The sequence below is a fragment of the Anticarsia gemmatalis genome, chromosome 20 (genome assembly GCF_050436995.1).
Source record: "Anticarsia gemmatalis isolate Benzon Research Colony breed Stoneville strain chromosome 20, ilAntGemm2 primary, whole genome shotgun sequence".
Lineage (NCBI taxonomy): Eukaryota > Metazoa > Arthropoda > Insecta > Lepidoptera > Erebidae > Anticarsia > Anticarsia gemmatalis.
In genome coordinates, this window is record NC_134764.1 from 9,668,938 (window position 1) to 9,696,934 (window position 27,997).

At 33.9% G+C, this 27,997-nt stretch overlaps 1 protein-coding gene across 1 annotated transcript; it reads left to right on the forward strand.

Moving 5' to 3' along the window:
- Nucleotides 1–440: 440 nt before the first annotated feature.
- Nucleotides 441–27,949, forward strand: Tango5 (Transport and Golgi organization 5). Its single transcript, XM_076128162.1, has 10 exons — nucleotides 441–570; nucleotides 1,324–1,595; nucleotides 17,055–17,155; nucleotides 18,884–19,000; nucleotides 19,410–19,509; nucleotides 19,957–20,138; nucleotides 22,064–22,264; nucleotides 22,699–22,923; nucleotides 23,296–23,597; nucleotides 23,991–27,949. Exons 2-9 carry the CDS (start codon nucleotides 1,407–1,409, stop codon nucleotides 23,558–23,560), a joined length of 1,380 nt encoding a protein of 459 aa, XP_075984277.1. The 5' UTR covers nucleotides 441–570; nucleotides 1,324–1,406; the 3' UTR covers nucleotides 23,561–23,597; nucleotides 23,991–27,949.
- The last annotated feature ends 48 nt before the right edge of the window (nucleotides 27,950–27,997 follow it).

Sequence of the window (27,997 nt, forward strand, 5' to 3'; positions counted from 1 at the left end):
AATTGATTTCGCTGTTATTTTAAAAGTTTTAATATACATCCAAAAAAGACACTCACTAATAAAATTGAGTGAAATGTACTAAAAGAAATTAATATTTGATCGTTGCAAATATTCTACGATTTAAAATAGGCGATTTCAAAGTTTTACACTTTTTATTGTCTTTGAAAACCCTCTCCAAGGCAAACACACGTCAGTGCTTAAAACTGTGTTGCTATTACACTAAATATTGTGCCTTTGTAGTAGATATTTGATAACCTGAATTCAACAGTATTTCTAACAGAAGGAAAAGGTACTCACTTAAATATTAAAACTCAATGTTTGTCTCTACATCGAATAAACCCTACAATTTAAAACTAAATCGACAAAACACCGTATATTGCTAAAGGTTTCCACATCATTTAGTAGCGGCCCAAGTTCAAAAACAGGCAACAATTTTTCAAACTTCAACAATTTGCTTTTCACGGATAGGTATTGTGCGCTAAAATAATTTAATTCCAATTGAATAAACATAAAATAAATGAAATAAAGACTGAGGATTATTCCCTGAACTGTTCTTGAATTATAACGAATGTGAGTATTTTTTTTGTTTACAATTTTAAATGTTATGTTAGGTTAGATGTTACCTATAATTTCTGCTGACTATTCCTAATCATTTTTCCGATACCTATGTTAAAATTTATGCTTTATTTATTAGGGGCTGAAAGTGGCTTTTTTATTTTTATAACGCTAGGAACCTCCATGTACGGAATCAATGTGTTTCATGATACAAATATGATACGCTTGAGTGAACTTAAATAATCAATAACAATGTGAGGAGGGTAATTTTCGCGATCTCATGCAAATATTTACGCGGAAATTTATCATACATTTGAATTTAATTGGTGACATTTGCGTTTTCACATTCATTTCATACTTTACTATACTTTTTATTTCATAAAATTATGTATAATTTGAAATAAACTATTAATAGTGCAATCAAACATAGTGCATCTGTTATCTTATCATTTAATTACATCTTCCTCATGAATGGAATAAATTAATTAGGTAATTGTGTCACGGTTCAAAGTCAGCTTTACATGGTCTAGCTTTAATTTATTTTTATACATTCTTTCATTTGTTTATGGTGTTTAAATTTATTTCAAATGAATTTATGAAATATTTTTCTGTATCTAATTGATGTTTAATTTATTATTTATAATGTCTCTTGGTAGTATGAAATATACATTTTCTTATTTACATGTGTAACAGTATAACTAATTTATTATATATATTTACGATACAACATGTATTTATTACATCAACAATTTTCCACAATTCTGCAAGGCAAGAAGACAAAGGATAACATTTAAATATAGAAGACACAACACAAAAATATAATTAGACAAGGATATTTGTAATTATTGAAAATGGCGGGTACAAGACGTGCCCGCAATAATGCCAACTCTGTGGTAATACCGCGTCAGAATTCAGTCTCTGACAATGGAAGAACACGTCAGAACCTTAGCCCTGAGGCATTAGCGGCCATGAGTAAGGAACAGCTTCGAGCAGAATGCAGGAAACGGGGTCAACGGGCTACTGGCAACAAAAACGAGCTGGTATAAAGCTGTTTGAGTTTGTGTCTGTGCTTTATTTTACTTTTTTTTTCGCCGGCCGTACTGTGATGCTTTATTTTTTTTTTTGTAGTTGAATAGTGATGTGATCAGTGTTTTGCTCTCGAAGTTGATTTCAAAATATTACTGCACTAATTATGTATGATAGTTGTGAATATATATAATAAATTAGTAACAATTTTAATTATTGCATCATTATGTTGCTTTCAAGTTTATTTGAGCGTTTTACAAATTTATGTTGCACTCTTTTCACGGCTAGTGTGTATTTTGTTTTAATAATTCAATGTTGTAACGTGAATAGCACATCACAATTTATGTTATAATTTAAGTTGAACAACATTTTGATTTAAATAAGTTTACAGATTTTATTGATATAAATATTTTTAATCATTCATCATAACTGTGATAACAAGTTTTTACTTAAGGTTAATTGAGGCATGCATTTTTGTATGTCCTTAATAATTTGTCAATATTTGTCTCACTGAATAAAATTCTTTTATTTTACAAAATCGAGAACTCATAAGAAATTACGGAAGAAAAAAATATAAACCTGTATGACTTAGTTAAGGAAGGATCCATAGCTTGGGAAAAAAATCGGACTCTAATATGACGTCACAATCCAGTACCGTCAGCTATACCGACCATACACATTCTTACGAAGGGACCGTGCGTACTTCCGTAAGATGAAAATATCAAAATATTACTACAAGTTTTACACAAACTTTGTACTTCGATATTAATCCGTTCGTTTACGCTTGTGAGTAGGTACCCGGATACCGGAATAATCACTATTGTTTTGATGTAAATAAGACAACAGCTGATTCGTTGGCTAGCTACCATTGGCAACCGCGGCACTATCGATACTTTAGAAATAGGTAGATTAGTTCCTTACAATGTTTACATTAATTTATCATCTTGTATCTTAATTATATCGATAATATGCTAAACTAATTAATCACCAATATAATTGTCTGTAAAATAGTTACAAATGTAATCCATTTTCTAACTAAAGATTTGATCGATTCTTTTCCTACGATTACCGTCAAAGTTGTCTCTCGATAAATATTTATTGGGCAATCACTACATCTTGTACACTACGTACTTCTAAAAACTAAAGTTCTTAATCATAATACGCAGTCTACAGCAACTATAATAGCATCATTAATCATAAGATTCATAGGTCAACCAAAAGAGTATATTGACATTTATTACACGCTCTGACATTTAAAAACACATTCTAGTCATCCGTTCTATAATAAAATGATTACTAGGCAACTAAATAAAGTAAGTGTAATAAGTACTAACTTAAAGTTAAGTAGGTATTTCAGATAATAGCGTATTCGGTAGACATTATTTTACTCGAAATCTAAGCCCTATCAGGTTATTATTTTTTCGACATCTTCAACTTAAATCATCATCATATTTTAGCCTATTTTAGTAACACAAAACTTTCATTAGTTACATTTCAAATAATCAAATAATCTATTTCACCATTCTTAAGAATCTGCAGTGAAAACCATACGACAATCTGTTCAATAGTTTTTGAGTTTATTGCAATCAGACAGACAGATTTACGCGGTGGAATTTCTTTTTTAATATGTAGTGTTTCGTATTATTATAACATGAATCGGAGTCAGTTTTAAATTGAGTCGTTGAGCCGCCATTCCGGTTGTCATGCGATTCGCGATTGCCGCTACATTGATATGCGTAATCCCTGTGTCCCTCTGTATCCTGTTGCTATGTCGACAGATAAATGATTTTATACATGCAATTTGTACACAATCACGACTTTTATACGATTCAATTAGGGAACTTTTGTATGCTTTTTTAAGTGAACGTGTAACAAATATGGTTGTTTTTTGCCGGCTCTTGTTGATAAAAAGAGCGCGGATTTAGTTTATTTGTGTACCTGTGTAAAATATCTTTATACTTAATTTGAGAGGGTCATTGTATGTACAGTCAGCTTCTTATATAAAGTGACAGATAACATATCCAGTTATAAAGGGACTCCTAAAGTGATCAATAATAATAATACAACCAAAGTCATCTAATTATGTAAGTCATTCATCTTGCACAATGATATCAGAACATGGACATCGTCAAATATATGAGTTCGTTCAAAGTGCCATAATCATAGTAACAAACACGGCGCCAATGGTTTCTAAGCATCCAAAGTATTCAAAAATATGGAACAAACATTAGGTACATGAAAATGAACTATGTCACTATGCATGTCTGATTGGTGTCTGGGCATTAGAGTGTCCGCCGTACGTAAGGTCACCGGGTCGTATCCCGGGAATCTTACTTGTTTAATAAGTATTTTTTTTAATGTCTATTTGACTTAAAAGCTAAATTATGCTCGCCAATTACCCACGATCCTAAAATAAGAGATGAGACCTAAACAACCTTCTAAAAATGTACCTAAGTGATTTGAACTCTTCCTGCACTCTACGTATCAATCACATAATTCGATTCGATGAGACCTAAACAGCCTTCTTCTAAATGTATGTGATTTAAACTCTTCCTGCATTCTACGTATCATCACATAATTCCAGGTCAAAATAATAACTCGTAAAATAACAAGGTTTTACTTCAATTGAAATGGTTGTTTATTATCTTAAAATATATAACAAAAAAATATCAAAAACGTGTATATCCACCTTCAGCAATAATAACATCGCTAAGTCGCTGACGCATGGATTGCACTGCGTTAAAACAAAATCTGTCTCCCCTTAACGACTCCCATACATTTTCAACGTGTCTCCTCAAGTTTTCCGTACTTCTTATCGTAGTATTATCCCATAGTTGAATCATTTTACCCCACAAGTTTTCTATTGGGTTTAAGTCAGGACTACGTGCAGGAAAAATTATTCGTTCCAAATCTCTTGTTTCATTTAAATAATTTGATACTACCCTGGAATTATGAACAGAACTGTTGTCCTGTATGAAACGGATTCTTTCGTTTGGATAAAATACTCGGGCCGTGGGCAACAAAACATCATTAAGGATATCTTTATATCTTTGGCCATTAAGTCTGCCGCCAACCTCGACTAATTCTCCCGGACCGCTTTGGGACATCCAACCCCAGAATCCGAGTGTGATACGTCCACTCCTGTTACCAGGTAACACATTTCTTTCTTCGTATCTGGTGTTGTTTAACCTCCATAAAGATAGACGACCACGAGCAGTAGAACAAAATACTTTTTCGTCTACAAAAACGACATTTTCAAAATTAAAATCTAAATAACGTCGTGCGAACTCTAATCTTTGTGCTTTGTGCCTCGGCGTAAGTGCAGGTTTCTTGGCGGGTATTCTATTATGTAAACCTTTCTCGTGTAATCGTCTCCTTAATGTGGTCTGTGATACTTGAAACTCAAATGCCAAATTACGCGTGTTTAAAAAACGATCGCTTCGAGCTTTCTGCACTATTCGCGTATCTTGATCAGTGTTTGTCCGGCGTGGACGACCAGTTGTTACATGGTAACGGAGAACACCCTCTGTATTCCATCTATCCGTCCATCGATAAACTGTGTTCCTCTGTAAGAAAGAAACTGAATTATTATAACATGAAAGAATTTATGCAGTACAAAATACAAAAAAATAAAATAACATACAATATAAAGAGAAGTCAACTTACGGATATTCCAAGTTCGTTCGCAATGTCTGTTACAGAAACACCTTCTTGTTGCAAGTGAATGATTTTGTGTTTCATTCCATCATTAATTCGAAATGAGGCCATGTTTTTCCAATTAAATTGTAATAATTACTTTATTATATTAATTTATTTGCATTTATATGAATGACACATGACATTGATATGTAAACAATGATGTACATTATCTATGAAATCTTTCGAGTATTTATGCAAATTAGTATTAATTACTCTTTGATATCTAACGCGAATTATAAATCATGAAAATATGATAAAATTGAGGATAGAATAAACAAAACACATGCCAATGACGTCACGTTCATAATGAAAGGAACAACCAATGCTTTATCTCATTCATTTTGTTTTTAAATTTCAAAAGGTACCTTAAATATTCAGCGATAGAGTTCATTTTCATGTAGTGTTCCATATTTTTGAATACTTTGGATGCTTAGAAACCATTGGCGCCGTGTTTGTTACTATGATTATGGCACTTTGAACGAACTCATATATTTGACGATGTCCATGTTCCGATATCATTGTGCAAGATGAATGACTTACATAATTAGATGACTTAGGTTGTATTATTATTATTGATCACTTTAGGAGTCCCTTTATAACTGGATATGTTATCTGTCACTTTATATAAGACGCTGACTGTACCTACCTATACCTACTCAATAAAACTGGGCTACAGGGATTTACTAGGACACTATGACTATGAACAATTAAGCCGAATCGCGATTCGCGAAGCTGAAGGGCATACCTACTTAATATTTTAATTAAATTGGTAGGTAGGTACTTAGTAAAAAACAGTACTAAATAACTTTCAAATTGAATTTAATCGCGTTGCATATTACCAAGTAGCAACAACGCCAATTTCTTACGCTGATAAACATTTAACATAAACACAATCGATGAATCGATACAGCGAATACTCGATACCATCGATACACGAGTAAACGATGCATCGATAAACAATCGTTATGATCGTTTGTTCGTGCTCGGGTTCGGATGACCTTATGCAATCACGTGATTATATGTATAGCATCAAACATCGACTGACCGTGAAAGTAATTTAATTTACTATTGTTTTATTGTTTCGAACGATACTTAGGTTAAAGGGTTCTTGCGATTAAATTAGAGATTATGTTGATTGATAGTGCAACTATTTTTAGAAAGACTTCGATAGCTTAGAGCGTTGCCTTCGTAAAAGTTCTGTTTGTCGTACCTTCTAAAACGTCTTTTTTAAAGTGGTCCTAAAAGACTAGTAATAATGATTTAAGTATTTAAAAGGTGTCTGAAAGGCCTGGTTGCAAAGCCCCACAAATGTGTTATTTTTTTTAACCCGTCTGCTTAGCCGATTCAATGTTATCTTTCATGTTATTACGTGGTATTGCGTCTTCCAATAATCTAACACTACGGTCTACATTCCCGACAGTTAATAAAACTATAAATCTTTTTCAATAATATTTAAATAAGTGTTCAAATCGATCAAATCATTTCCGCTACTCAATTCACTTTATATTGCTGTAATCCCGTCTCATTTAAAAAACGTAAACACATTTCAGGCGTTTTTATCGATCGTAAGTGATGTTATTTCGATTCGATACGATACGAATTTATAGCGGTCGATTAGTTGTTTGAAAATAGAACGTTTGATGTTACGTTGGTGTTAGTTTTCCCGCGTAAAATAATTTTGAGTGACAGCAGTACTTGTCTATGCCAAGATATCCATAACGTTTTGCTCCAGTTTTTTTGACAAGCGTGTAATAAATTAGGCCTCGTTTTCGAGAAGTGTGCCAACCATGGTGATGATTACCCATAATAATAAAAATAACTAAGTAGTTACCTTTAAATGGGACATGTTTCTCTCAACTGCATAAATGAGAATCTAGTTCACCATTCGCTAGGCGAGTCCCCAGCGTTGGTTTTCAATTAAGTCGGACCTGATTGTCTAGTCTAGGGCAAAAGGACCTTAAAATTGGTATTCTCTGGGCCAGTAACCAGAGTTTTTAAAGCTTACTTCCCTAGGGATCAACACTTATTTAGACTGCTCAAGAAATAATTTTCATTTGACCTGACCCGCGTGCCTCGGGTCGCGTAAAGTTTTGGATAAATCCAAACAATAATTTATGAAAATTAATATCTTCCGAATCTTAATCTATCTTCATGCAACATTTCATGGTAATTGAATAAGATTTAAATTCTTAAATACCCAATTCCAATTTATTAGAGGATCAGTTACTAGTTAACCTCAACTTTGAGCCACGTATGTGTTAGATAAATACATTAAACAAAAGTCATTTACGAAGAATCGTTACTTAGTAATCAGCTTACTAATACGTGATTCATTGATGAATACAACAGTGATACCACAATCTTAATGACCTAATATCGCTCAAGTAATTACGAACAAACGTCCTAAACACACTGTTTACTCAAAATTGATTGGTTTCGAAGTTATTGACTTGAAACACTTTGAATGTCTGAATGACCTATTAATAGAAGGTCTGGATTAACCGACACTGGAGGGAAATATGATGCTTAGGTATTGATTGTTGACTAAAGATTTTAAATATTTGTGTCCAAAGTTATGTTATATCCAAAATTATTACTTACTAGAGGCGCAACCCGTCTTCGTCCGAGTATTATAGCAAAATGTTATACGATTGATTTAATTACCGAGGGACTATTAAACCGGCGATCCCATACAAATCTTGTCCTGATAGTTACAAACATATTAAAAAAGAATTATCGAACTTAGTGAAGTTGTTCTAAAGTTATGTGCGTACATACGTTTCAAAGATTCATTTTTATTGATATGAGATAGATTTAAGGTAAAAAAGCGGTTATTGTTCCTCTTTTCATGTATATTCTTTATTCCACTACGATGCTTTATGGTGCAAAGAAGGCATCGATGTTGCCAATTATATAATTAAATGCTAAAATTATTTGCTGTAGGTACTGAGAGATAAAAAATAATAATTTCAGGCCAGAAATTACTTCACTGGTAATTATTTATAAAAAAAAACTAAAATATATAATGTTTTAAATCTACTTCTGGCAATCATTAAATAAAAACTGTCAGTAAAATCACGATGAAAGATAATGAATAGAGTTCAAAGACCAGATACGGTGTTTTGCTGAGGTCAAGAACACCGTGATTATGATTTAATCTGTCTGGGATTTACAAAGCTATTTATTTAATACTAGCTGACCCGTGCGGCTCCGCTCGCGTGAATTTCGTACTGTTGCTTATTCGTTTGAGCACGCGAATTGCGAAGCACTCGATACACATAAAAATGCTAACAACTCTTTTGTCATCTAATGGTTATATACGAAAGGGACCCGAAGGGCACACAATGTGACACAGGCTCAGGCAGGCCTGATTTCCTGTGGTTACCTTCTTTTCCGCTCTCGTCTGTATCCGTACCAGTTTACAGTGTAAAATATAATACCTTATTATAGACTGACCATTGCTTACCCGTCTGGATTCAGAATATTATAATAGGTACAGACAGATCTATCTGCGCCGGAGCTCTTCACACGCGTAATAATGTTTACTTGCGATGATACGTCCGAAACCGCGTAACCCGTAATTATTTTTTATATATCATCCGTTGTTTATTTTTTAAAACTTACCAAGTAGTCTGTTTCATAGCTATACAATTTATTTCCTTAATGCAACCAATTAATTTGGTCATGTGTTTCGAACAACAACGCCATCTGTTAGTTGCGGCGAACAACAAACGAAATTACTCGGTTGCCATCTAGGATATCCCGACCGCACCGGACCCACGTAAACCAACATTTTTGTGTAATATATCATACAACATTTATGTTTAAAAATCTTATAAATGTATAGCATGTTTCAAAGGTATTTTTTTACAATAAAGCCATCAAAACAAATTAATTAGAAAAAACATGCTTTGTTGCGAGCTATAACGCCATCTATTGGTTGGTGCGAACAACAGGTATCGATACGGCAGGCGCCGCGTTAACTTTATGCGAATGTTGTGAAATGGATTGTAACGCCATCTATGGTCTCTATAGGGAAACGCAGGTTCAAACGATTTCTACGTATATTTTTCAATTTTCTAAATTTTTTTGAAATTTTATGCTATAAAAAGTATCCTAGAAACTGCTCCACTACTTAATCTATGCATATACCAAATTTCAGTGCATTCTATCCGGTAGTTTTTACGTGATAGCGTCACATACAGACGGAGGACAGACAGACAGACAGACAGAAAAGAAAATTATAAATTGCAGATTCGGTATCAGTATCCGTTACTAAACATCCCCCATTGGTTTTTTTTTAAATATATTCAATGTACAGAATTGACCTCTCTACAGATTTATTATAAGTATAGATGATATCGTAGTTTTTTTTAACTTTTATATTGATTTATATGAGAGTCTAAACGATGCAAGTTATCGGTTAAAAATAATAATTATGGAGTATCTTAAGTTATCGCTCTTTTACGATAGAATTAAGAGAGTACCGGTAGGCGGCGGGTTGGAGGCGCCCATAGCCAGTTGCGCTTACCGGCCGGTAAACGATCTGAGAGTAAAGCAAATCTTGGCGCAGTCATTCTATAGATGGGTGACCGATTAGTGGTACTTGAACAGGGCGTCTCCGTGCTTCGGGTGCACGTAAAACTCGGTCCCGTTTGTTATCTAGGTACTATGATAACAGTCGTTAAGCCACGTCAGACCTTCCGGCGGCTTAAACATTTTTGACACTAGGTTGACCACTGACCATAAGACAGAAAAAAGAAAAAGATTTTATAATCTGTGCTTAGGGGAGCTATACTCGTTCTATTTATTCATCTGTATGATCCATCATACCGATGCTCCGTGACATTCAAGCCTCATCGTTTCACAGTCCAGCTGCCTTTTTCACGGTATACCTGAGTCCCTGATCTAAAATTATAAGCTAATTAAACACGCCTTCGTTGATTGCTTGTTGGTTCGTCATAGTCTTACTTAACCAGCTGAAGAGCGCGGGTCTCGATATGGTTGGATACAGAAGTTAGTTGAGCTGGTCTTCTGCATGATGCCAGACTTCATGTCGCTTAAAGACTTCTCAGGTATGCGAGATTTTAAAGATTTCTTCTTTTTTAAATACACTATGAGATTTCCTTATTCAAAATTGTGGTATAACTACGTACGACCTGTGACAAATCGTAGGACTAGGGCAGAATTTCTGTGTCCTGCTGTACATTTAGCTGATATCGGATGTGTCTTATTCCACCCTATAGTTATTCCTCTAACCCACAATTTATAGACTTGAATTCTGTATAAAAATTGTGGTTTTAGAACGGCTTGAAAGTGATCCCGTTCTTATTTTTAAAAGTTGAATGTCCCTGGCGAAATTAATTGAAATAGTTCAAGAAGCTACCAGCCCGGTGTTTTAAATACTAATTTCAAAGAAAAAGCTATAATCTTGTTTTAAAAAAAATTGGAAAACTAATGAGATCACAAGACAATCTGTATTGGTTTTGATGTGCAATAAAAACATTGTAGTGAGATTAGTAATATTCACTAAAGATTGAATCAGCTTCGTAGCTTGTATTTAAATATTCATAGAGGCGATACAGTGCGACCTCGTACTGAGCAGTCCACGTCAGTTATTCAATTGATGACTGAATTGACGACGGAAACAATAAAACACATTGTACTACAACCGAAATAAACGGGGAAATAGTTTTTAAAATATTAGAGAGTGAATTCATTGAGTCATGCATGAACGACGAAAAATATTAGTGTTTTAAAACGTAAGTTATTCCGGACGATCAACTTGTCTATGTAATTGACAACAAAAATGCAGTTTCGTAAACATAGCAATTGAACTAAATGAATAAGCACTTTATTAAATGTTCGATTAAACACGCAAAGTAAGTACGGAATAAACAGAAACGTGTAAAAAAAACCTAATCAACACTTTTATGCACAATTTGACATTGTACACGTTTGACCGACTTAGATATTGTGAAACCGGTATGAGTGACAACAATCATCATAATCAACGATACACGAATACGGGTCAGTGGACCTGCGCAAGCGCCTAGTAGCGCGTATATGCGCGTACGATGATCACGCCACCGCATTTATTTCCGGAAATTATACCACTACATTGTTTTAAACCTTAACCTGCACAGTATAAAGTCCATTATTGCTAATACCTACATTGATTACTATTTTCAATGTAAAGTGCTCCTTCTTTGTTATTAAAAGTTGAAGTGTAATATTATCTGATTGGGAATCAAAGAGTTTATGCCGAAAGGGTAGAGCGCAATTTGGCTTGCAAATTACACTTGGAGTCGCGCCATATGATTGTCTTATGGCAACGGACTTGTCAGCTGTTCATTAATCTCTGAAACGAACGCAAAATTTAGAAGAAATTAATTAGTTACTTTTATATACCAGTAAATTAATATTAATTATTTCGCATCATAATAATATGTTTATCTTAACACTTCACTTTATTGCCATGTACTAAAATAACTGCTAATTTGTAACAAAGATTAGGATCCATTGTTTACAATCAGGCTGAATCAGTCTCTTCATAGCTGGCACAGCGATCGCACATACTCAAATTAAAAAAAGTTTTTAAATTCGGAAGACGTGTTCGCGCAATACCGCGTAAATTTGACATTTTTTTTTCGTAAATCGTGATAAATTATTCGAAGTAACATTTTAAATAATGATGAACTCTTAGTGCCAAATAGTTTTGTTGCTACGTGAGTTTAAATTTATTTGTTCGTCTGTGTTCTTTCAATGTCCGTGTAAACGATAGTGAAATGAGAGAGAGTGTCCGTTGAAAGTGAAATTCGTTTCGTTGCCGTGATGTCAGCCATTTCACTCACGACTTCGTAATAAACAAGTTATCCACAGCTGTAGTTATATAAAATAAGTTTTTATGTGATTTTTTTATTGGTTTTTGGTTTAATATTGTGTTTTAAACAGCGGATTTTAAATAGGTACGTACATATATAACATTGATTATCTAGTCTGTTTGAACCATTTATTGTAACTGTGTTATCACTTTGATTGACTTGAAGGGCGCATGAGTTCCGTATGCCAACGCTTGTACTCATAAAGATTTTATTTTAAGAAAAAAAAGCAGACAGTCTTTGTTCTCTTTAATCGCTGGTTGATGTTTAAATTGTCGTGTAATTATAAAGTTACGACTCGGTATGACTAGTCTTTTATTTTAAATAGCATTGATAATTTAGCTGCGTTGATGTTCTTTTGGTGTCTATATTTTATAATTAATTAATATGTACCGAGAAAATAAAAAAAGTATATAGACACAGATCCGTGTAGCTAACTAAAGTTTAGATTATGAGGAGCAGCGTCGGCACTCGAATTTTTCACATTTTAATGGTCTATCCTGCCCGCACTTGGTCAGAGCATGGTGTAGCTGTACTTACTTATACTTAGGGCTAACCCCTACCTCGTTCGGGAGTAGAGCCTTGACGAGTATTGGGACTGTTGTGGATTAAAAGAAAAGTAATTTCCTAAAATACGAAAACTTTCTAGCTTCTACATTTTTGAACTGCGTTAACTAAAGCGGTCGGTACTAATTTTCATTTTTCTCCACCACTTTTTCCAAAGTTCTTCCGCTTCATAAAAAAAATCCCGGGCGTCTTTTACTCCAGCGGAAAACTAATAAAACTTAATTTTGTTTATACACGTGTCTCTACATTTTTATTGAAGTTCTCAAATATTTAGATTTTATTTGATAAAGCAGAAGCACGTGTCTACAATTTTACGTTCTATTCTTATCTTATTTGCGTATTGTATCTCATTGCGTTGAATAAACATGACAGAATGAACGCTACAACAAATAGTCCAAGCAGAAACATCTGATGACGACTTTTGACTCTGATTCTCGGGTTTTTATTTTAGAATATTCTTAAAAGGTAGGTAATATCCGAGTGTAGCTGTCTTATTACGGACAGATAATAACGAAAACTTAGACGAAAAGACTAAGAACAGAGATCCACTTTTCAATAGATCGAACTTGGTTCAATCGAATTTTGATATACCTAATTCTTTTGACGTTAAAACTTTTAATTTTTGGTTCAAAATAGAGATAATTGAGTTGCAGGTACGTTTAAATGTCTAAACTACAATATTAATATGCTAAAAAATGCTAGTTAAAAATGCCACCGTAAAAGTTATAAAAAAAATCATCTTTCACATCTTCGGGAAACAGACGATAAAAAAATGTCTACAGATCGGTAATGCGTGTAATAAGGTTGCTTTTCTCGTAACGCGGAAGATTATTATGTCTGCGAGAAAGAATTTAAACAAATATATGTCTTGAACTCCCGGTATTTTTAATACTGAACGAGTAATGTTTGAATTAAAGGGAATGGATTATTAGAATGATTAGGAAGGCGTTGAGCCAAATACATTGTTTTTAAATAAATTGAGCTCTTTATTGTTACTTACAAATGAAACGCTGAGCTCAAAACTTAAATGATAAGTATTATTAGGGGCTAATCAGGCGATGGAACAGATCTGAGTAGGTATTTGTCACCCGGGGGACTGCTAGAGGGGAGAACTAGGAATATACCGATTAGATGTGATAATCATATTTAGTAATTGAAAGATTTGTAAGCTTCGGATACACATAACGTATCATTTTTCCATAGTATTTTAGGGTTAAAGAAGACGTTTTAAAAATGTATGTCTGTATTTTCTTACTGCAATTTACCGTATTGTCGCATCTAACATGAAGATTGAATGTCCACAATAACATTGTCTTATAAAAAACGAAATAAATATTAATTATGTCTATGATACGCCGCATCGCTGCACAAGTCGAGACTGAACCGGTTTTAAGTATAAATCATAATAATTTAATAGCTTTGCACATGTTTTACTCACGATTCGTATTTAAATGCAATACTTTTTGGTTATGTATGAGATTACATCGTAAATGTTCGGATGTTTCAACTTTATTAAGAAGAAAATGACTAATTTTGTTTTACTTCGGGAAGTTTTACGTGGGTAATAGAGGGTTTTCTCAAAAATATCTTTAAAATTCAGTAAAATGTTCCAAGTTTCGGTTTTGTTTTACTGATTCCGGGCTAATTTTGTATAGTTTACTGTTAATGCTTATTAAATGAAGTTCATACATCATGATTTATATCGTGTAAAGCAAATACCTGTATCCGACTTTTCGTAACCCATACGTTTTCCAAACGACTACGATTTACGTGTTTTTTGTGAAATAATTACGTTATTCTAAGCCGACAATATCGTTGTGGAAGTAGTAAAAAAGTCTGTAAGCACATTAGTAATATAGGCAGCTATTTAGCTAATGGTCTGTTTACTAAACACCTCGTTTCTCAGACAGTAGACGTCATTTAGTTTACCAATTCTTTGATCAACAAGCGTGTTGTGCGTAAATATTTACATACTCTATTCTATGTCTATTTCAAAAACATATGATAACATATTTGGTTTAATGTCACGTGTTTAAAATTAGGTTAGTAATATCACTCGTGCTCAGCCCAAATTGTATCGGTCATCAACAAGACATAACAATGAAGGGTAGTTAAGTTAAATGAAAGGAAAAAGCGGTAAATTATTTTGGATTCAACCACTGTCTGTACTTGTTTAGATAAACTTTAACTACCCAACTTTTACTCCTGCTACCCAATAGTAGCAGATCTTAGGGACGGAGGTCGTCCCATGAGAGAAAGCGTATTTTCTATTGTCCTTCCCCTTAAGTCATGCTAAAAAAAGAACCTAAAATCACCATCCTCGTACAATACCCGTGTATGCAGTTTCTCTGATCATGACTATCTACAAAAGCCATTCCATATAAAAATGTTCATTATTTCAGTGTCAGAAATATACTGTTGCCTATATTTCGCTATTTGAGATCCCTTGTAATAGGGTCGGACTTGCCATCATCATTTATCGCTATTGTTATGACCGGGATTCCCGAAAGGGAAAATCAAAAGGTTTAAGAAAAGCCCCTTGAATAGTTACAACCACGAAATTGTACGTTTTATTCTTTGTAGCCCTTCTGTGACCAATATAAAATGGTGTACTTTATTTCATCGAAAGAACTTATATTAAAATCTTGGTCATCTGCGTCGCTTCGTCGATGTGCGATTTCAATAGGAAAACTTTAAGTTTTTTCTTATACCTACCTAAGTCCTTCTTCGGAAATAAACTATCCTTCTCTTAAATAAATTGGGGTTTTGTTGTTAATAAACTTACAGACAAATATGGCGTGATTATCAGTAGGGTACCACGTAAAAATCTAAGTTTGGAAAACTAGTACCGCTTATCGTTCGGTGAAAACCCCACCACGAAAGATAATAATATGACGTTGCCTCTACTCAATTTACGGGAAAAGTCCCCATTCATAAAGAAATTCACCTGTTCATTCGACAATATGTGTCAATTGAGGAAAACGTACTATTAAAACATTTTAAACGCTCGTAACTTGAATGCGAAGAAAGACTGGATACATTTTTAATTAGTATCTTCTATAGCCATAGGGTACAAACAATCATCAACTTAGGAAACATCATCAAAGTTTGCAAAATAGTAAACCGGTTTATAAGGATTATTTCCTTCTATAGCGAGTTGATCATTGCAGATGACATCAGTTATGAAATAGACAACACATGCATATTATGTTCCGTGTCTTGTGCCAGACGGGTAATAAGGGCGATCTAATAATATATTTTATAATGTGACTATTGTAATAATTACATGTCAGCTGGTTACCAAACCCGAAGATATGATCTGACTTATTTTGGACTTTACAGACAATTTGAAAGGGACTAAATGGGTACCACTCATACCTACTAATCTTCAGTGAAAGTTGTGACAAGAAACTCGTCGTATTTGATTTGTTGAGTACAGAAATTTTAAGCGAATATGCTAGCTAAATACACCATTTTTCACTGAATATTAACCTAAGATCACCTAGAAATGTCAAAACACCACTCTAGATCCCAATAGAATATCGATTTAAATTCTGAGAGAGATTATTCCATTTTAGTAGAGTACGTAACTCTAGCCCTGGGTACTCTCCAAAACCTCACATGGCAATAGGTACCTCATTTAAAAAAAAACCTCATTATTTATTTTTTTACTTTCGCTGTGCACCTTTATTTCTGTGTTGTAGGCCAGTTATATTGAATGTGTATTTGTACGAATTGAGTCGTAGTACGCACGAGTATTTGTAATGATGTCGTAAATAAAGTGCGTATATGTTTTAATAAACAACCCACCTACGCGTTTAATATTAGATGGTATTTGCGAATTTCCTCGGTGTTAGACAACACACGTGTCACCTAATTAGATTTAGTTTATGAGCGTTTAAAGAACGGTCTCTACGCACAATTTATGCCTTATTAATAGACAAAGACTGTCTTAGCATAGATTTAGAAACTTTAAAGGAGTGAAAACTTTATGTCACTAACCCGAGATGTAAGCCCAGTTTCACAGTGTAAGTACATAGGTGTCAGATAACTTATCAGCTAAATATACTGACAGCTAATGTATGAATAAACTAGCAATATTCTATATCTGATAGATATTTAGGGTTTAAAACTTTAAACCGAACGTAAAACACGCAGCGTTAGATTATTAGCAAGTTATTTAGACTTTTTACGTTACCTACTTTAACTTTATTTACAGCAACTTTACTACGACAAAATTCGTTCAAATACGTTTTAGCACTATAAGCACTGATGTTATTATTATTTACATGTATATTAATATAATGTATGTTTGTTTGTGTGCAGTTAGCCCGTCTCGGGTACTACAAGCTGGCGGCCGCGGTACAGGCCGATACCGAGCAGCGCACGCGCAACGGATTGCACCATCCACATCCTAAAGAGATCAGGTAACATGTCTAATAAATAATTTTAGGGAGATTTTGATAGATAGAGTTACTTAAAATTAAGTGGAAGAGTACCTGACTAGCGTTTTAAAAATACTTGTACGACTTAGGTCTGAATTAACTTTACTTGCCTTAGCATATAATACCTCCTAAGAATGGACTAGGGTACGCCGAATACCCGCCTTTCTAATACGAGTTTCAATATTATTTCACAATCAAAGACTTCTTAAAAATAGGACCTCAAGAGTATCGATCTATCGTATTAGTTTAGTCTGTCATTCAATGTATAATCTTTTAGTAATATTTTATAAAATTTTACATACCGAGATTAAAACTGATTGATTCTTTATCATAATTAACATAAAAACCAGTCAAACCGGTTCAGAACTAGTTCTAAGATTAACCTAAGACCAACGATGGACTTAAATCTAGATAAAAAACCAGCAAAGATCTTAATCTAACCTAGTTAAAATTACATACAGTAATTATAATAGAAAGTACTGCATTTTGAGATTAAGTGGCCATCTTGGAACTTTCTAAAAAGAAACCATGTAGATACAGTCATCGTCAAAACTATGTTTCAACTGTTGTACTTTTTTTGTATAAAACCATCAATTTATTTTATGTTATTAGTCGGCACACAGTACTTAATGACTGTAAAGTTACTTTGCAGTTCATATACACTTATAATTTCACTATTTTCATTGAGAATAATGCTTTTAAAAATGAGACATTGTATACATATTTTTGACGCTGACTGTACTTGAGCATGGGTGTTTGATGTGTAAAATGTGTATGTAACGTCTTCTTCCATTGTTTAGTAATTATGTTGCGTGTAGTGTAAATAACCTCTACGCCATACAATTATCTTTGCACACGGTGTAATAGGTTCGGTCTCAAACGATACTACCTATCTTTGTATGGTCTACACAACACACTCTAGGAAAATTGTTTTTTTTATATGACTTTAAAAAACCACTGAGCCTTAAAACACACTTATTCGGTTCGGCATTAAACGGCTAAGCCGAGCAGCAAAACCGAATTTGTGTAGATGAACCCGATCGGCACAAGCCGAACAAGTGAGTCGAGTCGGTTTTGTTATCCGATAAATATTGTCAAACCGATGTGTGAATCAAGCCTGAAAGTAGAAAATACCCCTCTCATACTTTTAAGATCTTTTTTATCATCAATATATAACATTTTCTCACAACTTTTTCTATTAATCGACCAATCTGCTAAGCAATAAAGTAAAATGTGTTTTTTAACTCCGTAATGAACGTTGACAACCGCGCGCCGTAGATAGATGGTATCGTGAAAGTTAGATAGTATTTATTTATGATCATCGATGTCTGATCGCAATGAATAATCACTTTGTTCGGAATCTGATGGCATTTAGAAAAGTGGTGTTCAGCCAAGTTTAGACTGACTTGAAAAGTCGATTAAGTTGGATGAGCATTTTTTATAGAATTTATAAGGTTTATCATTTATTCTTAAATGTCTGGGACTATTACATATACAGTACCTACACATAATACTAAATTCCTAATTACGTTACGATAAGTACCTTATTTGTTGCCCGACGTTTCGATCGAGTTACACCGATCATGGTTACGGGCTAACTGACTTTAAAACTGCGACATGATACTGACTGCCAAAAGAAATCTCAAAAAGCAGCCGTGTATAAGTTTAAATAAACAGACATGTAATAATATTTTATGTTATTATTTGCAGCAGGAGTAAAGTGATACCAATGGACACGGACAGTCTGGTGCTATGGCGGCGGCCGCTCACCACGCTCGAGTACTTCTTCAGGGAACTGTTCATACTCATCTCTACAGGACTACAGAGGTAAGCACATAATTAATAACTGGTCTATTGCTGAGAGAGGATCTCTTTCCGAAGAGAGAAAACGTGTTAGGAAACTAAAACACTGCGTTGTGAGGTCTCATCGCAAGCAAGATTCATAGACAAGTGTCGTAGACGTAAACGGTGCTTGACGAAACGCACTGTTGTGGTCTGGCCCTTAGACATTGAGCCATGTAATATAATGTTATATTAAGACTCCGCTATAAGAGTTTCACTAGGCTACTAAAGTGCCTGTGGGTCTCTAAAGAAAACAATGTTTCAGAGAACACAGAAAAATCCTAAATTGTATTCATAAAAACAAATATCATCCAAGTAGATGATTTAAAGGTGTCTCTTGTAATTTCTGTGAATAACAATAATATATTTAATTTTATTTGTGTTTTTGTTGCAGGTTATTAGCGTATAAGCTGCTAGCGTTATCAATAACTGTAGCGATATTAAGCACAGTCGTATCATACTACGTCAGTGGGCCACACCAACCATATGTACAGGTATGTAAACACAAAATCTATCAACTAATACATTGTTTATCCTTTCTGTTGGGAGGGAAACTACTTTTAACATTTAAGATACCAAACATACTTTGCCTCTGTGACGCAGTGGTAAAGGACGCTACGCCGCTACCATTGCGCCAGGAGGTCATGGATTTGATTCCCACACGGAATAATTATTTGGGTGATCCACTAAAATTGTTTCGGGTCTGGTTGTACTTTGTGTCCGTTGTTTGTATGTTTCTAAAAGTCCCCGCGACACAAAAGCTATTCTTATGCGAGATTTAAAAAAAACAAACGTTTTTGAATAAACGTAGTGTATTTTAAGATTTCACATCTAGATTTTCGGTTTGTTGTTTTCAAATTATATTTATTTACCATGATTATCCACAGATTTTTAAATATCTTGTTGTGACTTTTCTAAATAATCTTGTGTTGTGTTCTCAGGTGGTGGTGGCGACGCTGGCGTGGTGGGGCTGGTGGGTGGTGCTGGGCGTGTGCAGCTCGGTGGGGCTGGGCACGGGGCTGCACACGTTCCTGCTGTACCTGGGCCCGCACATCGCGCGCGTCACGCTCGCCGCCTACGAGTGCGGCGCGCTCAACTTCCCCGAGCCGCCCTACCCTAATGAGTCAGTACATTACATTGATTGTCATTTACTTTATAAAATGTCAACTTGAGAATTTATATCCTTTAAATACGAATACGGTGGTGACTAAGAATGTAAATATTTTATAAACCAAAACAAAAAAAGTAAACTGGATATCTGTGAATAAGCCAATTCAATAATATAAAAACATAAATTTTAAAAGTGCACAGGAAACTCTTGATTTTTTTTTAGTTTTACCTATGGTAGCATATTTTAAATACACAACAAATAAACAAGAAGTCGACAAATTCTAAAGATATGATTTCTAAAACAGCAAATTTTGTCATATGTCAAAATGTAGCGGCATTTTGACATATGACAAAATTTGCTGTTTTAGAAATCATATCTTTAGAATTTGTCGACTTCTTGTTTGACACATTTGACACATGTCAAAATTACCAATTTCCACTACAGTAATATCAAAATCAAATCATTTATTTAGGTTAAGTACTATCGAACCAACTGAATCATGACCCATTTTGCCGATAATTCGCTTGACACCGTCAAAACAGTAAGAATTTCGTCTCTATCGTCAAAGTTGCACTTAGGACATTTTAAACATGCATACGACTGTGTTATGATGTATCTACTAGAGATGAAACGGATATCCGGTAACTATCCGGTATCCGGCCTATCCGGCGGCTTTAATACTATCCGGCCGAATACCGGATAACTACTATTCGGCCGGATAGACATCCGGCCGAAATAAAAAAAGGTCTGGATAAAAAAAATTGTTTAGTAATTATTTACTTTATTTAGTAAGACTTAAGAACTTGAAATTTTCAAATAACAATAGCACAATGAAAAAATAACCTAAAGTCACGCACGTGTCTGCACTGCAATCGACACAATAAGTCAATGAATGAAAGAATTGTTAACTTCGCTCATCAACGAAAAGACCCGAATCAAACCGAGGCCACCCGGTCGTTCGCACGTCGCCTACGCCAAGTGTGTGTGCGCTGCACCAAACGGCTAAGGTCCGCCGAATATTCGGCGGCCGGATATCCGGCTATCCGGCCAGGTGGTAGGCCGAATATCCGGTATCCGGTATCCGGCCAAACTGCTATCCGTTTCATCTCTAGTATCTACGACTACATACAACTTTGACCTTTGTTATTACAGTATGTAGATACGTTTTCGATAAATCACTCTTAATTTGAATGTAGAATGTAAATAGTCTAAACTCTTTTCACGACGAAAAAATCTATTTGTGTCAAATGTCAAATAGCACGTCAGCAATCATTTACAAATCTGTGAAACGTTTCGATTAGGGTAACCACTATAGTCATTGCCCAGCATACAGTGATTGCCAACGTTAAGCAATAATACGTTTATTTTAATTTCTAAAGTAACCAGTTCAAATTAATTGCAATACACCTATGTCACTTTTAGAATACTGGTTACTTCTTTCGTTAAGTTTTAAAATTAGGTGGACAATTACTGTGTTTTTAGAAGTCGTTTTTTTTTATTAGTAATTTATTTAAGTATATGTTTCCAAAGTTATTGAAACAAATGACTGATGATCCTTCAGAAAGAATATTTAAGTTGCGTTTATAATAGAGTACTACTAGAATACTATTGACCATAATTGTGTATAAATTCCTTAACCGGGTAATAACTATTGGTTACCCTATATTATTTTAATTTTTATAGTTACATTATTTCCTATAATGGACGCACAAAGATTTGACGCATTAATGACAGATAACAAATTCATTACCAAGGAAACGTAGGTTCAAGCGAATTTCGACCTACGTGTATATGGACGTATTTTAGAAAATGAGCACATGGTGGGTCATGATTCAGTTTGTTCGATAGTACATACACTTGTTATCGTCAAACTAAGTAGGAGAATTTACTGCTACAGTTTCGAAATCCCAAAATAACAATATTCTCTCTAATTTCAGCATAATATGTCCAGCAGAGATAGACCCTAACAACACGGTGTCTATCTGGAACATAATGTCAAAGGTTCGCATCGAGTCTATGATGTGGGGTATCGGTACGGCCCTGGGAGAGTTGCCGCCATACTTCATGGCGAGGGCCGCCAGATTGTCGGGCGGAGGGGTCGCTGAACTCGCTGAGAAAGATGACTCGAGGACCGGCAGGTATGTGATAAACTCTAATACTCAAAAAATTCTCTGATGATTTGGTATAGAATTTATACACATAATTTATGCGTATACGTATACGGATGTGTACGTAAAAGGTTTAAAAAAAACTTTTGAAATGTACAATTAAACCAGTTTTCATATTTTATTATTGCACGATGATATTGAGAAAATATTGTCTTAGTTTACTTTTAATACTAGTAATAAAAAAATAAATTAGTTTAAAGTTGATTAATTCTTGTACTTACTTATTTTTTCTGCGTTTGTGTCCTCATGAGCAAAAACATAACTTACTCTACACTTAACTAACAAAAAAAAAATACTGATTAGCTAACTTAAAGCCTCGATTGCTTGATGCAATATTAGTAATACAATAGTTGTAACTAAAAGACATCTTTTACAAAATATAACCCCAGAATTTCTAATTACAGAATGAAACAAATGGTCCAAAAGCTAGTTCAGCGCGTCGGTTTCGCCGGCATCCTAGCATGTGCTTCGGTACCGAACCCTCTGTTTGACCTGGCGGGTCTGACTTGTGGCCACTTCCTCGTGCCTTTCTGGACGTTCTTCGGCGCCACTGTGCTGGGGAAGGCGGTGATTAAGATGCATATACAGAAGATGTTTGTTATTATCGCGTTCAATGAGACGCTTGTCGGGTTAGTATACGTATTAATACTTTTTACTATATAGAGACAAATAGGCATTTATTTTGTTGCCATTGGAGTGAAAAAAATTCGACTGATTTACCGTATAAAAATGTGCTAGACTGAATAACTTTATTCGAGTAGTTTTGAAATTTTTGAAAGATTTTTATCATCAGTCAAAAAAGTAAACCCTTGCATAACGATGAACATAGTGGATTTATTCAGGAACTTCATGAAGTTGACATTATGAGTGTTATCACTTTAAAAAATAACAGTTAAAATTAAACCAAATACCAGTAGACATCTTTAGTGCCGTATGTCTGTTAAAAGTGTTTTAAATATAACAATATTTTTATAATAAAACAAACAATTTCTCAATTCCAGCCAAGTCCTTTCGTGGGTAGAAAGGATACCGTACATCGGGCCGAAGCTAGAAGCGCCGCTACTAGAATTCCTTCGCAATCAAAAGGCGCGTTTACACAAAAACGACTCGGCCGCTCCTACAGAGAATCAAGGCTCTGTATTATCCAGTTTATTAGAGAAATTCGTTCTCGCCATGGTGGTGTACTTCGTAGTGTCGATCGTGAATGCGCTGGCGCAGAATTACAGCAAGCGCGTCGGTAAGAAGAAGGGCAAAAAGCGCGAATAGGGACTAAGATCGCCGGCCGACGCTATTGGTGCTCTAGGTATGTATAATTAAGCTAGTTTTTTCAATACAAACTGATCCCATTATTGTCTCACTGCTGGGCAAAGATCTCCTCCCAGAATGACTCCCACATTCTGAGAAGAGACCTTTGCCTAATCTTGTGTTTAGGATTTGTAGTCACTGCGCCGTTCAAGTACGGATTTCTAGAGAGAACACTAAGTTCACAATCCGTACTTGAACGGCGCATTATACAATGTAGTACGTTTCCTTTTACCGTTATAGTGTATTGTTTTTTTAATTTAAAATACACTCGTAACTTTGAAAATTCATAGGCAATTTTCAGTTGTGTCATGTTTATACATAGCTTGATTTTGTGATATTTTACTATTTTTTAATGAGGAAGGAAGTTTTAACACGTGACTGTTCCCCTCAGCCCGGCGGCGCGGGTCGGAGCGCGGTCGCGGGCGGCGGTAGCGCGCGGCGCCGCGCAGCGCCCCGCACTCCGCGCTGTGTCTGCTGCACTACAAGTAACCGAGCTGCGGGACTCGCGTGGCTCTAGGAACGTATTCATTAAACAAGTATTACTTTACGAACCAGTTTTACTGCTACTAAGTAAGTACAGATAAACATATTAGGTGGAATTTTAACAATTGGTAATTTATCTATCAAATAGGTTATCTAGCACTTGCCTATGAGCCGTGAAACTGTCCATTAAAGTCACTTTCTGTCTGTTGATAAACGTGATATAGGCTCGGAGTAGTTAATCCATGTTTGGTTTTTCACACTCACGAATTCAAACCTCGATTGAAGAACACATGAATTAATTATTCGAGCTTTCAACACTTTTATTAATAAGACTTTATTTACTTTCATTTAAATTACCGATTGAAAGTAAAATACTTTATGAATACGTTTCTATTGTCATGAAATTCAAGCAAGTTGAAACAATCATCGTTATTTTGTGCTGCGAACATCAACGCCCGGCGTGTGAGCCAATGGACTCCTTAAAGTGATAATTACAAAATAGAACATTAAACATGCACTTATATAGTTCATATAGGGGTGAATAAACAACTTATATAATATAGCACTAGTTATATCTATCTGCTATGTATATTAGCAACAAATACAAAAATATAATGCTGTTTCAATCGTTATATATAACTTTAACAAATCGTGTTAGGCACCCCTATAATTATCTTTCCAATTATAGCTAATTGTCTACCAGAAAATACCCTCTAAAAACTATATTAAAATCTAAGCGATATTCGCTATGGCGAGTCACATCTCTAGCGAAAGTCGTTTAAATTTTACTTGGTCGAAACGCATTTCTAAAAAATAGACCTTACCAAAGATCAATGAAAATGGTAAGTAAACGTAGTTCGCAATAACTAGCTGTATTGTAATTATCTCGAAAAATATCTGAGAATTTAGAAATTGTGAAACTTGTATGTAAAAATGCTATAAATTATTGAATTTTTGATTATGTAATAATTATGGTCAGGCAGTTACGAATAGTTAGTAAAATCATCTTTATGTCGAAAGGCAGAAGGGCGTTACTAAGATATCTAAAATCTCAAAAAAATAGTATATAAAATTAACTTTTCATCTACATGTCTAACAGTCGTTTAAAAACAGCTATCGCCCGACCAAATGTATCTTGCCTTAAGATAATGTACATAAAATAGTTTATAACATCGCACAGTGAGTGCATAACGACGATTAGTCGATCATAGTATAAATTAGTCGACTAAAGTGTGCTAATAGTCGACTATAGTTTAATGAGTGAGTAGATTTAGTTAGGTGCTCAATAATCCGTAATGTCTTTGGTAACAAGTAATATGGAGTGAGGGTATTTAGTTTATTTTATTTTAAATTGATTCTGTGTGGATAGAACTATAGCAACAAAATTGTAGACTCCTTTACTTGTTTGGTTGATGAAAATAATAGCAAAATACAGTCTTACTTATAAATCTTGTGTAAGGTCTGATTAGTTATACAGTGCTTTGTCTTTTAAACTCATATACATATTCAAAATTGCTTAAAAGTGACCAAACACTATAACTAATCAGAGCGTATACGACGTTTATTAGTAACATAATTAAAATGTAGCTAATCAAATATAAACTTTGGTCATAGAATTTAAAAAGTGTCAGAAAGGGCATTAAACAAAAGATAATATGTATTTTACAATTAAGCTTAATGGTATATACAGCTGCACTAAACAGCCTGACAATTAAAAAAACAATGCTGTTAAAATAATGTTGCTTAATCATAAAATTATATAAGAAATACTCCATCAAAGACAATTTAAAAAGTTAAATTAACGTCATTCATGTAAAGAGCTTATGAATAAGGTTCAAAAATACAAAATAAGACACAAAAAAAAACATTAAAATTATAAAAAAAATACCAAATTTATTTGATGTGATTAACAAATTCCAAATAAATAATACTTTTTGGTGCTGTTCCTAACATTATTTTGAAAATATCACATGTTATTTTGTAATAAGTTCAGTTTTACCTAGTCCGAGGTAGATAATGTTTATTATTTATTTTTATTTCAATTTTTATTATGCTTTGTATTTAGCCGGTAACTTAATTAACTAGACAATTTTAAAATTTAAACTATTGTTAGTATATGTAAACTGGAATTTTATGTAATAGATTAACAAAAATTACAGCTCTGATGAATGAAAGAAAATGTCATATTGATCAAATAGTAGGCATTATTTATTATTTCTTCAATTGTCTAGTTAATTATGTCTAGTAATTAAGTATTTACGGATGAAAGACATTTTTGTATCTCTTGTAAAATAGTAAAAGTGAAATAATTTTAAGTAGATAAATGAAGTCCAGTATTACATTAAGGATTTTTTTAAATAAAATAGGAATGATACATTGTGTTAAGGTTTTCAGTGATTAGCATTCCTTCATTATGTAGACAGATTGATGTAATAAAAATATTTGGATTTTAAAAATTATAGTTAATATATTGTTTTTGTGAAATGCAAATTAAGAATAATATAAAAAATATGTCTTGTTTGAAAATAATTCGTGTTTCACAATAACTTTAATTATAATGTGGGTAATTTTACGTCTAAAATAAAAATAGCAGTGTGCAAATCTATATAGTAACTGTAGTTTCGTGATTAGAGTATTGTATAAGTACCAAATTCTGCTAGATTTTGTTTCACTTCACTAGTTTATTAACAACTAATTATGATGCTTTTTATAGTAGTAACCAATATGAATGGTGCCAAAATAATTCAGCTTATGTTGAATTTCACACAAAGTTTAGCACAATTTGGACATATAATAAACTATAGTGACATTCATTTAAAATAATTATTATGTATTATTCTGTGCAGAATTTTCAAGCGATTCATGAACATTTAGTAGTGACCTTTTCTTAAGTCATCTCAACGTTCTTATTGTAATTGAAGTAAGTGTCTTTGTATGATAGCTAACCATGCGTATGTGTTATATACCGTGTATAGCAATCATTCAGCGTAACCTTTCTTCCTACAATGTTGAAGTCAGCTTCCAGTCTCACTAGATGCAGCTGAATACCATTTACATGGATCGACTGCCTATCTGACCTCCAAGACCCACTTTACCTGGGTTATACCTCTCGATAAGACAAGTGGTCAGACTGCCCAGTTTCTTACTACTAGTGACGCTTGTCAAAGATTTTTGTAAATGACAGCTGAGACCCACCATACAACTGAAAATATAAAATATAACACGCGTTTTATAAGTCTTGCTTGAAAATTCTGTCTACAGAACTATATTTTCTAATTCTACTTTAAAAAGTGTGCTTATTGCTACATTCCACGTAATATGTAGTATTTAAATTATTTGTTTTTGTGTCAAGTTTTAGTGCACGGCTCCTGTTTGAACGATAGATGTTTCGGCTTGAAACAGGGTAGGCTAAAGAGCCAATTAAAAACTGATTTTCTTTTTTGGACTTTGTGTCTTGAGTTTAAAGTATTGGCGCTGAAAAATTATGTGTAACTATCGCGTCTTATTTCCAAAACACTTAAATACTATCGTATTTCTAAATATAGAAGTCATTTTTGTAAATCAATATCATTATTGAAATTGATAATCATTAATGATGCTGGGTACTGTTTGGTAATTTCGACCGATAGTTACACAAGAAATATTAATATATTCTGTTTTTTTTATTTATTTATAAATACTCGGAATGTTTTCAATTATTTTTTATTGTTTTTTCTCATCTTAAATTGTATATAATGCAAATGTTATTCTATAATATACACGTTAGTATGTACAGTCATGTGGAGTGGTACATTAGTACAAAATATTGCTTAATTTTTTTGTAAGTTTGAGGTTTCACTCACAAAGCAATAAATGAATGTTCACGGAGGGTGTTGTTTTATTTTCGACGATATATTCTAGAACTTCGCGACTCAA